The sequence below is a fragment of the Liolophura sinensis genome, chromosome 1, assembly GCF_032854445.1.
Source record: "Liolophura sinensis isolate JHLJ2023 chromosome 1, CUHK_Ljap_v2, whole genome shotgun sequence".
Taxonomy (NCBI): Eukaryota; Metazoa; Mollusca; class Polyplacophora; order Chitonida; family Chitonidae; genus Liolophura; species Liolophura sinensis.
The window spans coordinates 53,481,331-53,498,382 of NC_088295.1; the positions used below are offsets into that span (position 1 = coordinate 53,481,331).

The following is a 17,052-nucleotide window of genomic DNA, read 5'->3' on the forward strand; positions in this document are numbered from 1 at the left end:
GTGAAATTGTCCGCTTGGAAACTATAACCGAAGCCGCGCGCTACGGCTGAAACGTCCAGCTTAGCTTTGGGCTACTCTGGTTGAACTTTAACTTGAAGAATGCAAGAGTGACGCCCCATATTCATGTGCGTTTACGCCAGAGGGCGCGCTGTAGCTCAACATACGGGCATCGTGACCTCCATTTTTGTATTGCCGAAAGAGTCCGCAAAGAACGGGAACAGATTTACTGCCAAGTTTACGGAAGGGGTGGTGGCTTTAAAATGTTGATGCCATGTTTCTTTTAGTCTATCATCTAATGTCGACAATAAAACAGGTGGTTTTGTTAAATCGAGTATGAGTAATTCTTTATGAGTCTTTGTTTTGTATCGAACATTGCAACAACAACACTAAAAATTCAGCATGGCTGTGCCGGGAAGTCATGCGTCGGCCATTCCTCCTGAGGTAAGCAATATTTAGTGATCAGAAAGTATATTGTTTATAGCGATATAGGTCAAGTGCAGATAATGCAAAATATTAATTGTGGTGTGTGGACGAAAAACAGCCTTTCTTCAGGTACTCTACATACAGGTCTAGAATTTAGTTTAGTGGGGCAGTATCGTGCGTAACATCTCAACTATAATAACAGAGTATGTAAGCTTTGAAAACAGAGAATCTGAGGTGGAAGGACTGCAGACACCAGAAGCAGTTGGGTATCCATATAACACTGTAAAATGTAGCCTGCAAGTTGCTAGCAACCTTTCCAGGTGTTTTGAGGATTTTACATTTATTTGACTGCAGTAGCAGCGAGCAGATGACAAGGTGAAAGATAACGGGGGAAGGTATATTAGGGAAATAAACCACATTGGACAATATTCTTTTAACTATGCCTGATAATCAGAAACGATAGTTTTGCATTAACTTTCATGGTTGCACTAATCAGACAGCATATCCAGTATTTGCAATGCCAGGCTAGTGCAACGTACTCCTCACACCGCATGTGCTGCTCTGTACGCTTGCTTTACGTCACTGTCACCATTAGACAAACTTGACCTTTGCAATCTGTGCAATACACCTGGGTTTTGGTTCACTGCTGAAACCTTGTGTTGACATTTATTCAGCATTCATCAATGGAATTGTTTCAGGTGTCCCATTAAAATCACGTTTTACATACTATTGGTAAAGAGAATGTGTATGTAATATATGAAGTATTAATAGAAACATACTAGTAAGTTGAACCAGTATTTGTACTTTCTATTATCACTTCCGGACTAATCACTGACTTGTGAAGCATGTGACCTTGGCGTTCCTGAAAATTTCTGCTCAAAATTTACTAGTGGTAGCATTGATATACATGCAGTGAATATATTGAGTGGCGTGTGTGCTGTAAGGGGTATGCTTGTGCAGATTACAGGTCAATGGACAAAGAAATCAAAGTACATCAAACTGCACTTTTTACATTTGTCTGTAGGTCTCTTGTATTGAAAAGGAATGCTGTGATCTTGTGCACATCAAACTGTCATCTGCCATAATTTGCTTCGAGGATCTAGTAATATCTTGAATTGTGCATTTCAGTGTCATTGAATGTAGTCCAATGCAATTGGATGTTGGTTTGCTAATAGGTTTTCCTAATCTTACAGTGTACAGTGTTAAAAAAAAATTTGTAACTAAGCTCTTTATGATGATATTGCATCACAAAGTTTCATTACGGTTACTAACTGTTGGAAACACCAAAACATGAGAATTGCATAATTTAAAATGCTGAATAAAGCATGATGTTGTGTTAAGGTAGCCTTATTTCACATGTATATTGTAAATTAGTGGTACACTAGTGCTGGTTTTGAATTATAAATGAACAAGCAGAGTAACATGTTTAGCCTGAAAACATAAATTGCAGTCAAATGTTGAAATCCACACTCTGTAATAGCACGATTAAGCTGTTGTACATGCAGCCATAGATAATCAGCTGACCAAGTACATGTGGCTTAGAACATGACTTAGTGACAGTCATAAGTTTCAGTCATGTTGGTGGTTCGCCCCAGGTCCAGACTATGACTTCCTCCACCACTAAACTGACAACCATCGTATGTGCAAGTGAAACATTTAGTATGGCATTTAACAATAGTAAAATAAATGAAAATATAATCTGTTTTAGGAATTTAGGATGTGTCAATGTGTGCTGCCATAATATTGTATTATTTGTAGCATTAGTAAGTGGACAAGGCCGTTATTTAAATTGTTGGGTGTAACCTGTGCAGCCTTCAAAAAAAGGAGAAAAAACATTTTGTTACTTTAAAAAAAAAGTATTTTTTTTGATTTTTCTATGAGAGTTAATTACTTTAAAATCTCACATTTTCATTACACCCCCCCCCCCCCCCCCCTTTCACCACCACCACAATTTTTTTAAAAATATTTCCTATTGACCGCTTCTTTTTTCTGATATGGTAAAGTTACACCCAACAAAAAATTTCTTTTAAGGTTGGCTCATTTGAAGGGTGGTTGAAATTGTGAACAATTAACAGCAAACCAATAGAGTGACCCAAATTCATATGCCTGTTCAACCGCCTCAACAACCAATGGTTTAAAACATTCTGAGAGGACAGTGGGGTGTAGAAAACTAATTTCCACAGTGTTTTGAGGCTTGTAAGAAGTATAGTATGTTTGAGAGGATCTGGCCAGTGATATTACACTGTAAAGACTTTATCTGTGAACTGTGCTGGTATGTGGATTAGTGTGCATGTAATCATACATGTAAGTGACAGTTACATGTGACCAGGACGATTTTCTTCAAGCTCTTTTGCCTTGATTATGGACATTGGAACTGTACTGGTCATAATATTGCCACATTCTAAGTTACAGTTCTGAGCCCCTTTCAAAAGTGGGTTAGTTTGTTCGAGTGTTCTATCAGCACTTGGTCCTTCAGCAACCTGCGGATGGTCATGGGTTTCCCCCGGGCTCTGCTTGGTTTCCTCCCACCATAATGCTGGCCGCCGTCGTATAAGTGAAATATTCTTGATTACGGCATAAAACACCAATCAAATAAATAAATAAGTCAGTCAGCACTTTAAAAATTTTATTGTTGTTACATGTAAGATAAGTATCAAAGAGATTGGGTGATTATTAAAATGTAATTCTTAATCTCTTTGATGTGTTAACTTTCGTTTGAATGACTCTTGATTTTTTTGTAGTGAGTGACTGTATATGAATTTTTATATATACAGTGCAACAAAAGTAAGTTCCCCCCCCCCCCCCCCAAAATGTTGTCTGATATCTCCCGTGGTATGTGCCAGCTCGCAATGAAATTTTGCACACACCATCCCGGTAATCCGGCGGACGTGGCATCCAAAGGATTAACTTGCAGGTGCAGTTGTGTGCTAATGGGCATGCGCAAACTGAAAATTGGTAGATTTTGAACATTTCATTTTTTCAGTTTTTTTCAACAGCAATTCTTTATTTTATCACAGAATTTGATCATTTTCACTCGATGACCAGTAATCATAAATATCATGTAGCTGCCACGCATTGTCGTCCATTAAGACAAATCCATATCCAACGGCAGTTGCATAGGGCAAAACATGCAGTCTGAGAACTTGAGCAATGTAGCCAGCAGCATTCAAGTTTCCCTCAATAGGAACCAGATCGATCTTCCCTGTCAAACTGATGCCTGCCCAGACCATTATGCCACCACCACCAAAGACCGCATCTCCTGGTGCGAAAATTCCCAAATGGCTTTTGGTGTTGCCCCCATTCCATGTGCAACCTGTTTTACAGGGGTGTTAGCCTCCAAAAGGCCAATTGCAATCGCCCTGTCCGTATTGCATCATCGAGGCATGGTATACCACAGTCACAAAACGGGCAACATTAATTGTCCAAGACTTGTGGACAGTAATGTGGGCTATTCAGGTCTGAGAACCTTTTACTGACCATCTCAGACCTGATGCAGGACATGTTTAACCGCATGAATTTCTTGTGGTGTGTGTCATGTCCTTAATGCCCACCCCCACGAATATTTCAGGAATGGTTACAAGAATTCTCTGATGAAATCAAAATTTGGCGGTGAAAAATCTGGTTGACTCCTTTTGTGAAATGTTCAAAATCAACCAATTTTCAATTTGCGCATGCCCATTAACGCACAACTGCGTCTGCATGTTATGCCTTGATATACCAGGTCCGTTGGATTACTGGGATGGCGTGTGCAAAATTTCATTGCTATCTGGTACATACCGAAGGAGATATCAAACAACATTTTGGGGGGAACTTACTTTTGTTGCACTGTTTAGATTGTCAATGTTGTTGAGCAAAAAAACTAATGCATGCCGGAATGTATTGAGGACGGAATTATGTACACCATATACATGTTCAGCTATTATACATTTCCATATGAAGGCTGTGTTAAGGTATTAAACTCTCATATGTAAATCATGTGCTTGAGCTGGAGGTGTGAGTATCCCTCATTAAGATCAGTATTATTTGGTAATACATATATGGACTTAAATATATACCTGATAAGGAATTGCTATTTAGCTAGTCTCAGAACTTGAAATAGCCACATGTTGAGCATCTTAGAATAACCTTGTGCACTCCAATTTTGACTCGATTTGATGTGTAAAATTGAATCAGCAAATGAAAGTAGATCTATTATTCCAGGACCGCCTCTTTAGCAAGCTAAGGGTAAAATATTAGCTGAGTTGTTGTGGGTTTCCTGATGTGTATGCCTTACTATGCTGTTTTTTTGCTTTATTGATAAAGTTAATCGTTAATCTAAACCTGGAGTTCACTTGTTTTTTTGTTATTTTTTTTCTTTTTCTTTTTTCAATCAATGAGTATGCAGATGAACATCTTTGGAAATATGAAGATACTCAGTTTCATTTGTGAAGTTGGAACATTCAAGGTTACAATACAGCTGTGGTTTCCTCTGCCTTGACATTACTGTGTGTTTTGGGTAAATGTAGTAGATGTTAAAGTATCTTAACATGACAGGTACACAGTAACACTGGCCAAGGTGGTTAGCACACCAGGGTTGCACAATGACCCATGAGCCTCTCGCCAATGCGGTTGCTGTGAGTTCAAGTCCAGCACATGCTGGTTTCCTCTCTGGCCATATGTGGTAAGGTCTGTCAGCAATCTGCGGATGGTTATGGGTTTCCCAAGGGTTCTGCCAGGTTTCTTTTTACTATAATGCTGGCCACAGTCGTTAAAGTGAAATATTCTTGAGTACGGCGTAATACACCAATTAAATAAATAAATCACAGTAACACTGATGAGGTGTACATTAGTACTACAGATATATATTTACTCACACAATAGATAGCCAATGAGCAGGGTTTTGCCTAGTTGGAAACCCAGCAATAACTGTACATGTAGATCAGGCTTGGTAGCTGGATTACATTACTAAGCAGAGGGAGTCTTGTGCCCTTTGGATGATGAGGAATTTCCTCCATCTATAAGTGCATACATACAGGTGACCTGTTTTCGAGCGTAGAATAAAGCAGTGTTGAAATATTTAAATGAAATGTGCAAGTAAGTAGCAGCTACATGGAAATAAGAAACCAGTTTTGGGTACTAAAACAGGAGTAATTTCCATTCTAGTATGACCATCTGTATAAAGAGGGGACTACTAAATTTCTTACGCCTAATGAGTTACTCGTGTTACTCCATAAACAGTATAAATTCAGAGGTTATTAGTTCATGAAAGTTCTTGGCCATGCTTGTTTGCCAGTTAATCCTGAGGTGAGCTTAGGTTAACTGGACTACAGGTATTGCTGAATTGGACAACCAGGTTGGAGTCTTTCAGACTCTGGCCACCCTCTTCTGATGAAATCAATGTGGGGGGAAAACCGAGGAAATTTATGAAATACCATTACCACCTGATTAAAAAATTTGACCAGATCTGTCCGAATAGTTTTAATTAAGCCAAAAATGTGCAGGTGGTATATCAGTCTGGTTGATATATCGATCTGGTTGGTATACCGGTCTGGTTGGTATATCGGTCTGGTTGATATATCGATCTGGTTGGTATATCGGTCTGGTTGGTATATCGGTCTGGTTGGTATATTGGTCTGGTTGGTATATCGGTCTGGTTGATATATCGATCTGGTTGGTATATCGGTCTGGTTGGTATATCGGTCTGGTTGATATATCGGTCTGGTTGGTATATCGGTCTGGTTGATATATCGATCTGGTTGGTATATCAGTCTTGATGGTATATTGGTCTGGTTCAATACATCCAGAATCTTATGGTTAAAATCTGAGGCTGCAAGAATGAAGCAATATGCTCATTATAGAGCAAATTTAGTATAGCTCATAAGTCAACAGGTTCGTAAATTTATGTTCAACAATGATCGATTAATGCTTCTGCCATCTTGCTCTGTCCAACGCTAATCTTACTGTTTTCTTTACCTGTCAGGAGGTGGGTTATATTCCAGATAAAGTCAAGAAGGCAGAGAAGCGAATAGAGGCTTTTCCATATGACACGGAGGCCTGGAGTATCCTGATTAGAGAAGCACAGGTAAGTTTTTTTTCCTGTGCCAAGTTCCGCTAAGCTGATGAACTCATAATGAACTACAACGGCAATTTAAGACCTACGTGTATTAAAGGTGTTGCCATGGGGGTTAAGTTTGCCTACGGTAGCTCTGTGGAGTTGTCACACCAGTATCAATCATCAGTAAATAATGTTGGTTATCTTGGGGGAACCAGTTTGGGCTTGAGCTGACTTCATTTGTGGCACGAATGACTAGCATTGCCAGCATTTGACTTGAGCTGACTTTGTGGCACGAATGACTAGCATTGCCAGCATTTGACTTGAGCTGACTTCATTTGTGGCACGAATGACTAGCATTGCCAGCATTTGACTTGAGCTGACTTCATTTGTGGCACGAATGACTAGCATTGCCAGCATTTGACTTGAGCTGACTTTGTGGCACGAATGACTAGCATTGCCAGCATTTGACTTGAGCTGACTTTGTGGCACGAATGACTAGCATTGCCAGCATTTGACTTGAGCTGACTTCATTTGTGGCACGAATGACTAGCATTGCCAGCATTTGACTTGAGCTGACTTCATTTGTGGCACGAATGACTAGCATTGCCAGCATTTGACTTGAGCTGACTTCATTTGTGGCACGAATGACTAGCATTGCCAGCATTTGAATTTGAAACATATTTGTGGGATGAGCACTGTGACGTGTTTTTGGCACATTTGTATCTGGTTTCCTCCCTCCCATAAACTAGACTTATTCTTGCATACTGAAATAAAGTGATCTAATAAAATCTTAAATACAGCTATGTATTTAATTTAGATGGTATACTGTTTTAAGTGGACTGATAATTGTAACTCTGCTTTACTTTGTCCTCTAAAATTTTGCTTAGATCCTGGGTGAAGTATTCTTCAGAAGTTCTGTGAATAGTAAATGTACACTATTTTTTTTTGTATTTTTGTAGCTGAAGAAGATCGAGGATGCAAGGCCAATTTATGAACGCCTTGTCACACAGTTTGCCAACGCAGGACGATACTGGAAGATATACATAGAACAAGAGGTTAACTATTGTTTTTATATGCTGTAGCATTTAGCTTTGGATAGAGCATATGAAACCTCATTATTTTGGCAATAATCATATGCATGTTATCAAACTGAATTCATCGAACATACCAGCTTTTGTATGGTTATTTTTTTTGTTTTTTGTAAATTACATGCATCATTTATTGCAAATTCAGGGAAAATTGGGGGAAAAAAAAGGGAAAAAAGCTGTAAAGAGAATTTGCTCCATCCTTGGCTATTTGTTATGTGCAGTTTTTGTTCATTGTTACACCATCCATACTGATATTGATGAGTTCGTGATAAACCAGTGGTTACCATTTATTGTACATACGTTGATATACTTCATGGTACACAGAGAATGGCTAGGAAGGCAGAGTCCTACACTCTCCTGGTCTTTACGATATAAAGCGATTTATCACACCACAATTGGCGTGCTTGTTGTTCACGACTTGGTGTCTGTTTCTTCATCAACTCCCCATGATAGAGTGAGATTCTGACTTGTTCTGATGTGGGTAATGAGAGAGGAAGTATGGATGGGCTGTTAGAAAGGATTGCACAAGATGGTAATTGAATTCATATGAGTATGAGGTGAGACGTGTAGGCCCTAGGCATATTTACCCTTGGCTGGCATGATTATCAGTAAGCTGAAATATTGCTCTTGAAAACAATGAAAATTAGCTTTGTTGGCATTAAAATGACCTGGGAAAAAGCTAGGTATTAGACAGAGCACATAAGCAAGTTTAAGCTAAAAATTAAGAAAAAAGAATAACGTTCCAGTTGATTCTTTAATAGTTATAATCAGTTTGGAAGTGCCAAATTATCAACAGAACTTCATTTGGTCTTTTTATAAGTTTGCGCCATTCAGATTTTTGGAAGCATCCCTCATGACTGTGTCTGTGCCTTTGTTATGTCAATAACCCATTAAAATAGTTTGCTAGGACCAAAGCTAAGAAAGTAAAGCCATTATACGGGACCCATTGTATATGATGTAAACTCATAGTCCAAAAGAAATCTGTTCCAGGACAAGTTATTTAAAAGTGTATGAAGGTAATACAGATATATTAACTTATGTGGTACGTGGGAAGGTCTGCCAGCAACCTGCAGATGGTCGTGGGTTTCCCCCGGGCTCTGCCCGGTTTCCATCCACCATAATGCTGGCTGTCGTCATATAAGTGAAATATTCTTGATTACGGCGTAAAACACCAATCAAATAAATAAATTAATTAACTTATGTGTGGATTAATGTTTCAGTCTGTTAAAATGATAATGGTTCAAGGCTTAGCAAAACACCTGTGAACAGAACCCACATATGCTAATTTGTGTGAAAAACTCATCTCTTCATGTAACTGCAGAAGTTGTATTTTTCCCCATTTGAATTTTCCCCTGTTGTAACAACATTCGTCCAGGTTTAAGCTTGGTTGACAGAAGAAATAATTTCATGAAATGATGATTTAATAAGTTGATTAGGGAGGCATGAAAAGCAGAGAGAGAGTAGTGAGACTGAAGGAAGGGAGAGTGAGGCATAGTGAGCAGTGTGATATGGTGAGCAGTCAGGCATGGTGAGCAATGTGATGTAGTGAGCAGTGAGGCATGGTGAGCATTGTGATATGCGAGCTCCGAGGCATGGTCAGCAATGTGATATAGTGAGCAGTGAGGCATGCTGAGCAATATGATATAGTGAGCAGTGAGGCATGGCAAGCATTGTGATATGGTGAGCAGTGAGGCATGGTGAGCAATGTGATATGGTGAACTGTGAAGCATGGTTAAGCAAGATTGTTGGGCAAAATTTCAAGAAATAACTGAGTGAATATGAATGAAATGTTCAGAGCACAATAGGTTTGTTAAGAGGAGTGCAAGTGAGCTGAAGAAAACAGAAAGGTGTTGCACCGTCACATATAGACACTTACAGATAGTGATATGTTGCTACTTTGTGCAGCCTCTGCGTCATCTGTATGGACATGTATTCACATAGGCCTCCCCATGTTTGTGCAGCAGATATCTGCCGTGTACTGTCAGTATAGATATGTATACAGTTTGAGGTAGGAAACTCTTCTGATATCACTGCGCTGGTTTCGTTTGTAAAATTTGATGGCTTCAGCATAATGTAGGACAAAAAGTTATTGTATTCGTATCTGTATATAAATATGTAGCCTTGTGAAACCTCTCTGTTAAAGGAGAAAAAAAGCTAAAAACATGACACTATAGGCTGAAAAGAGCACATTTTTTTCTGTCTGGTGGTGCCTGTTGCATAATTTTGCCATTTTTCCTCACCATGCACGTAAAGCCTGAAAACAGCAAAGCTGGCATAAATCGCTAAGTCCATCTCGTCCTCCATCTTTAACACCCTGTAATTTATGCTCGGGGTGTGATAGCTCTCGGCCAATGAGAGTCGTTAAAACTGCCGGCTTGTTTGTGTAAACTCGGAACCTGCGTCCAACATTCCGGTTTCCCGATTGTCAAGCGGAAAAGGAACTGTACTGTTCGCTACCTTCTGGGAAGAACAGTTCTACCGGAAGTATATGAACTGCACTTCAGCGGTTTCCGACAGCAATTCTCCTCCTAACACAGAAGACTTCAGGACTAGTTCTTAGGCAAAATGGAGTCGCCCACAGCGGATTTTGGCGCTGACTTTCTTTATAATTTATCAACTTAGGTACATATTAGAGTTTTTTTTATGGCATGCACCTGCAAGGAAAAGCATTCTCTTTTCAATGGTATTTGATTGATATTTAAATTTTGTTCTCCTGTAAATATTATCAGGTGACAGGGTAATGCCAGATTGGCTGTGAAAATTTAAACAGTTGGTGGACACCTAGAAATGGCAAATGTAATGCCTAGGGCCTCTTGCACAAAAGGATCTTAAGTCTAAGTTGATTGTAAATCACTAAGATCATGATCGTACCTTAGCTTACAGTCGACATCCTCTGCACCAAGACATTGCATGCTGACAATCACAAATTACATTTTCGACCTTGTTGTAAATATGTACAATCCCCCCAAAACTAACGCTAAGCACAAATACTTGCCTTTGGTAGAGTGTTAGTAATTTCGGAAAAGTTAATTGTCTCAGATTGTTGTTGTAAGCACCCACATCATTATGACGTAGAACTTAGGCAAGAAACAGTTATTGACTGGTACATTTTCCATATATACAGACCACCATGTGCAAGTCAGATTAGATGAACAATTGCTATCGTAACTGTTGCCATCTCCTTACAATTCCTTTGTGCAAGTGGCGTGAGTTTTACAATTTATTGTTAACTCAATTGTAGGGTTTACAATTGATTATAGCTACTATCTCTTTGTACAGACAGGCCCTGAGATTAATTTTTTCTAGTCAGTTAATGGGTTAGCTTCTTATGTAAAGAAAGGATAGGTAAATACAACAGCTAAATTTAACAGTGTGCAGTTTTCGGGTTATACCATGACATCGGAGTGACATTCCAGTGAAAAATGGTTTGCCATTTCCACAGCATAGTTACGCCTGCCTACCTACCTATCTTTTAACATTTGTGTTGAGATAAAACTACAAGCAGAATATTGTTACTTTTGCAATATTTAACGCCCATTGACACTGAAGAACATAATGCATAAGAATAATTTTATCCTGTTGATTTGTGTTCTTTATTCTGTATACCATCCATGTTAAAACTGGCAGATTGGCCCTAATATCTGCTTAAAGAAGGCCCTACAGACTTAAATAGTATTCAGGGTCTCTACTGGAAATTGGCTGACCTTGATAGTTTGCTGTGAGAGGGATTGGTGACTTTATGGTCAGGGCATTAGAAATGATGGAGAATTATATAGACACAAGAAGACTCACAGACTAATTTGCCTGCCATCATTAGAAAGCCTCCAGTTGTTTCCATGGTAACTGTTATAATGGTTATGTGTGGGTTATATGATGTGTGTAGGGAAAGAAACTTCTGGTGGCATTGACATGGACAAGACTAATTTACTTTGTTTTTAGAAGCAAATTCCCATCCTTAAATCTGATGTCTAATTATAGACATTTAAATTATTAAAGATTATGCATTCTGTAATGAATGAAAAGCTTTTATATTGAGTTAGTGATAATGCACTGTACTGCTGTGAATGGAATGAAAGATAATGGAGGGGAGAAGTGTGTGTATCAAAAGTGAATTCTCCAGTAGGGATTAATTTATAAGTAAAATTATCCCACAGTGAAGTGTGAAGGCCAATTTTTCTCATTTCTGCTGTATGTAACGTTTAGTTTAAACCCGTTTGTCTTCTCATTTATAGAAATGATATTGAAATATATTGTTTAAGCTTATATTGTTCTGTACCAAGACCAAGTTTTTAAAAATAAGTAATATAAATCATGCATTGCACAAACATTTTTTAATATGTGTCAATTATGTTTGTTTCAGGATTATAGCTATGCTGTTTTACAGGAATTAATATCTGTTTGCTTAATGTTTATTCTTGTGTAAAGGTCATTCTTTACTGCTATTATCTGTACCCTATCATCTATAAATCCTATTTCATCATCATTATTTTTCAGCAAATAAACATGGCAGTTAGTCATGTTTTAATCTGGCGTTTGTTTTACTGTATTATGTGTTGACTGGTTTTGTCTGTACCCACCATTAATGGATAATAACCAATCTCATCAATATGCCCACATTTAGCAGGCCTTGAACATGTAATTATCAGAAATGTTAATATACTGAACATAAATGTTTGACATTTTTTGAATTTGTTACGTTGATGGCTGGAAAAATAGAAAAAGAAAAGTTTCATGTTTTGAAAAAGCTGCAAGATTTTGTGTGTGTTTCTGCTTCGAACTGTGAAGGCATGTTGATGTGATTGCGTAAAATATTTCTTCACTAGTTGCAATTCACACAAATGGCTAATTGGAAACACAGGAACATTCAAAAATAGCATATTTCAGTTTAAGCAGTTGCTTTAAGGAATTGCAGCTTGGCTTCTAGTAACCTATAAAAACATGACAAACCACTTATAAATAAGCGGTAAGGATGTAGAAAAGAGGGGGTTGAGGGCATAGATTTACCCAGAATTCAAAATAAGGCCGTCTCATCTACAATTTTCTTCTAATTTCCCTATCTCTCCAATGTTAATTTTATCAGAACAGGGCACCTCATAGACAGACACCTGCGGGCTAAGCCTATGGTTGAGAGCTTGCCCTAATATGGGCTGACCTTTCTGATTTGATCTGTAAGACACACATACAACCTGTGCATATTTGTTATGTAGGCCAAAAAAAAAAAACCCAAAAACAAAACAAAAATATTTGTTGCAGTGAAAATTGCCTAAATGTTGTATACTCCAAAAAATGAACAGTCAACAGACCAAAATTTGCTGATGCATCGGTTTGGGTTTCAGCATAATTATGGGCTAAGTGTTTCTTCTAGGTTGTATGTAGAGCTGGCCTTGGTTCAAAGAGATGTAGTTTGAGCTGTTGCTGCTCGTTTTTTTACATCCAAGATTGTGCAAATTCCAGTAATATTTGGAGGGTGAAGTCCAATATTAAATCTGTTCTAAAATTGTTGGCCTGAGACCTTGTCCATCCAGTCACGGAAGAAGGATTTGCCAGTAATTTAGAGTATTTTTTTTATATATTGTAATGAATATTTTCTACACAAGGCGGAAATCAGTTTTTCTAGCAGCCAAGTATTCACAGAAATAAATTCTTTTCACAGCATGTAGAATTTACCAGCAGCAATATCAACATTTCATAACCTCTGTAGGGAACTTAGAATGAATTTAGCACTAACGTTATAATGCACCTTTCTATTTGAAAACCACTTTGAGAATACATTTGTGCAAAATCTTTCTGTTCTTCACTCTTGATCTTTATTATTAATCTCTACCCTCTTGATTGCCTTTATCGGGAGACTCAGGCTACACAATAAGGTTGAAATATCATATTTGTTATTTGTAAATCATATTGTTTCCTTCTGTGACGCACTTCCTAACTTTAATTAGCACGCACACCGATAGTTGTGATGTTTCATTACAGCTGGGAGTTTTACGATTTCCCCACTGCTTAATAGTTGGCTTTAACTTTGAGACGTGAAATCAGATGTTCAACATTCTGTAAATGTCACCAGGGTTAATGGCCTCATTTTGACGATATTTTTGGTGTTGATTCTAGTAATTTAATTCAGAATGGTTCAACTGCCACAGTTTGTTACTGGTTTCACAGATTTGCTTTCAAAACGACTTTTCTGATACTGATGGTACATCCCAAGCCAAAATTTATATTTGATTGTTGGAATTGGTTAAGCAGTTTTTGGGCACATCCAGAACCATAGCAGTAGGACAAAGTCTGGATGCAAGGCAATATCATATTCCCGATACTTCAGAAAACTTCAGTGTTTGAACTCTTAGCATTTTGACCTTTCTCTTTATCCTTCTTCAGATTTCTCCAAAGTAAACTTTAAAATTTGGTAAGCTAGTTAAGGTTAATCGGAAAGACTTTCAATCACGGACAAGGTCGAACGGCATTATAACGACATTTGTCCTGCTTTCTTTTGGCCTGATGTCCTACATAGCGTGATAGTATTTATATTATAGATAGAGCTTCCATATTTTCAATCATGGACAAGGTTGAACGGCATTATAACGACATTTGTCCTGCTTTCTTTTGGCCAGATGTCCTACATGGCGTGATAGTATTTATATTATAAATAGAGCTTCCATATTTTCAATCATGGACAAGGTTGAACGGCATTATAACGACATTTGTCCTGCTTTCTTTTGGCCAGATGTCGTACATGGCGTGATAGTATTTATATAATAGATAGAGCTTCCATATTTTCAATCACGGACAAGGTTGAACGGCATTATAACAACATTTGTCCAGCTTTCTTTTGGCCAGATGTCCTACATGGCATGATAGTATTTATATTATAGATAGAGCTTCCATAGAATGTGTTGAACGCAAATGACCATTTTGCTATTGGCCCACTTGAGTTCATACATGACAGGGGAAGCTACATCTTCCATATCTGTTTCCAACCTGGTGCAAGTATGGAGTTATATTTTTAAGTAAAAGTCTGCTGTGCTTTCTTGGCTCTCTTAATTTGCCAGGTCATGACATCATCACCGATTTGTTCAGATGCATTCTGTCAATAGAATATGTTTGGTGACGAAAGGAAATAATGTTTTTACAGAGAAGAAGTGTATACTACAACTGGTGTACTGAGGAAGCCTGATAATCAGTGGTACAATTGGTTGTTTCAGCCTCTATTCTAACAATATTAAACTGTTTGGTTCAGATGTTTTTTCTCTGGAAAATTCATGTATGAAGAGTAAACAAAGTCAGCCAGAATGTACATGTAGCTTCCAAAACAACACAGGTCATTGGTTTTGGATTTGCATGTATTTTTTTTTTTTTTGGTGGGGGTGTTTATAAAAGAGAAAAAGATGGAGATACAACAGAACAGCTAGTCTGAAGTGCTTGTCTAAAAAATTTTCAGTGTTAAAGATTTTTGTCTCAGTCTATTATCGATCAATTTTTTTTTCTGAAAAGCACCCTATCTTAAGCTATTTTTATATCAGGTTTGAGCTATATTTATATCAGGTTTGTAATTCAAGTCAAGGACACCAAGTGTGTCCAGGGAATTGATTTCAGTACTAAACTTGCTTGTTCTAGAGTGCTTACCTTTGATGTCACTGCATCAGTGGTGCAGTGGACATCAGCACACTTTCAGTTCTCTTGTGCTAGTACATATGTGTATCTGTAAAATACCCACCCAAATACAGCTTTCTGATACCAGATTAAAAACCTCTGTTTATGCTGACATCAAATTATAACTGGAAACTGTACTGTACCTGTAGTGGCCATCTTTCTTGGTTTGCTTTCTATTTTTTCTAACGGGTTAAAAAACCTTGAATGTACTGACATAATGTTAAAGTCAGCTATTTTGTCTGCTAAATCCCATGCTACAGCACATGTAGGTTTTCATTTTATCAGTATGAAATTGGTATTTGTCAAGCTATTACCACACACAGCAGTTTAAAAGAATGTTAAAATAGTACAGGTGGATTTCATAACTTTTTTTTTCTTCATCAAAGCCATAGAATATAATCCATATATCATTGATTTGATCAGTTGTTTTCCAGTATCCCCTTTTTTGAGACAAAAAAAGAGCTTTGTGGGTTTGTCTACTCTTGTTGTGTTCCAGTAAAATTACGGTAATCCCCGTGACCAGAAAGAAGCGAACACCTTGGTTGCTGTTTTTCTGAATTTGATGGAAAACCATATTTATTATTCTGAGTTACATGTATTTCACATATTTTTAGTATGAGGGTGTTTTGTCTGCCATTGAAGTGAAAATCCTGTCAAGCTGGAATCCCAGACTGATGAGGCAGTTATGTCCATGCAACTTTCATGCGAAAATGGTTTTATGAAGTGGACTATATTAGCAAATAAGATTGGCAAGGGTACAGCATGATATACAGGACTGTTAGTACAATTAGCAGGATACACTGAGATGGGAGTACCAGGACAAAGCAATGCACCGGACATGCTCTGTGGGATGTGACTAGCTGGTCAACTCAACAAGATAAGACTAGCTGGGTATACTGTGTGAGATGGCACTAGCAGTTTGTACTGTGTGAGATGTCACTAGCATCGTACTATGCAAGATGGGATTAGCAGGGTGTACACTGCGAGGTGAGACCAGCAGGGCATACAAAGAGAGAGGAGACTGGCTGGGTATACTGTTCAAAATGTGTTTAGCAGGGTGTACTGTGTGAGATGGGACTAGCAGGGCATACTGGATGAGATAGGGCTAACAGGGTATACTGTGTGAGATGTGGAACTAGCAGAGTATACTGTGTGAGATGAGGCTATCTGGATATACTGTGATAGCAGGGTATTTTGGATGAGGTGAAACTAGCAGGGTATTTTGAATGAGATAGGAAAAGCAGGGTATATTGAATGAGATGGGACTAGCAGGGTATATTGAATGAGGTGGGACTAGCAGAGTATACTGTGTGAGATGGGACCAGCAGGGTATATTGTGTGAGATGGGACTTGCAGGGTACACTGTGTGAGATGGGACTAGCAGGGTACATTGTGTGAGATGGGACTAGCAGGGTATATTGAATGAGATGGGACAAGCAGAGTATACTGTGTGAGATGGGACTAGCACGGTATATTGTGTGAGATGGGACTTGCAGGGTATACTGTGTGAGATGGAACTAGCAGGGTATATTGTGTGAGATGGGACTTGCAGGGTATACTGTGTGAGATGGGACTTGCAGGGTATACTGTGTGAGATGGGACTTGCAGGGTATATTGTGTGAGATGGGACTTGCAGGGTATACTGTGTGAGATGGAAGTAGAAGGATATGCTGGGTGGATATTATTAACATTTTGACTACATCTTTTTGTGTAAGTTTAAGCATTATATTTATCTATAGGCTTTCACAAACTTGTGACATAGGACATCATGTCTTGTTGTGTGACAAATGAATGTTAAAGCTGTTCAAGCTTGTATGATGACATAACGTTGAGCTTAGTTTGGAATGCCATAAAAGTGTA

At 38.3% G+C, this 17,052-nt stretch overlaps 1 protein-coding gene across 1 annotated transcript in view; it reads left to right on the forward strand.

The window, feature by feature from the left end:
- Positions 1 to 200: 200 nt before the first annotated feature.
- Positions 201 to 17,052, forward strand: part of LOC135469185 (cleavage stimulation factor subunit 3-like) — a 53,542-nt gene continuing 36,690 nt past the window's right edge. Inside the window, exons 1-3 of the mRNA XM_064747732.1 lie at positions 201 to 441; positions 6,383 to 6,484; positions 7,417 to 7,512. Of these exons, the coding sequence (XP_064603802.1) occupies positions 400 to 441; positions 6,383 to 6,484; positions 7,417 to 7,512 (240 nt within the window). The 5' untranslated portion in view covers positions 201 to 399. The remainder of the gene's footprint in view (positions 442 to 6,382; positions 6,485 to 7,416; positions 7,513 to 17,052) is intronic.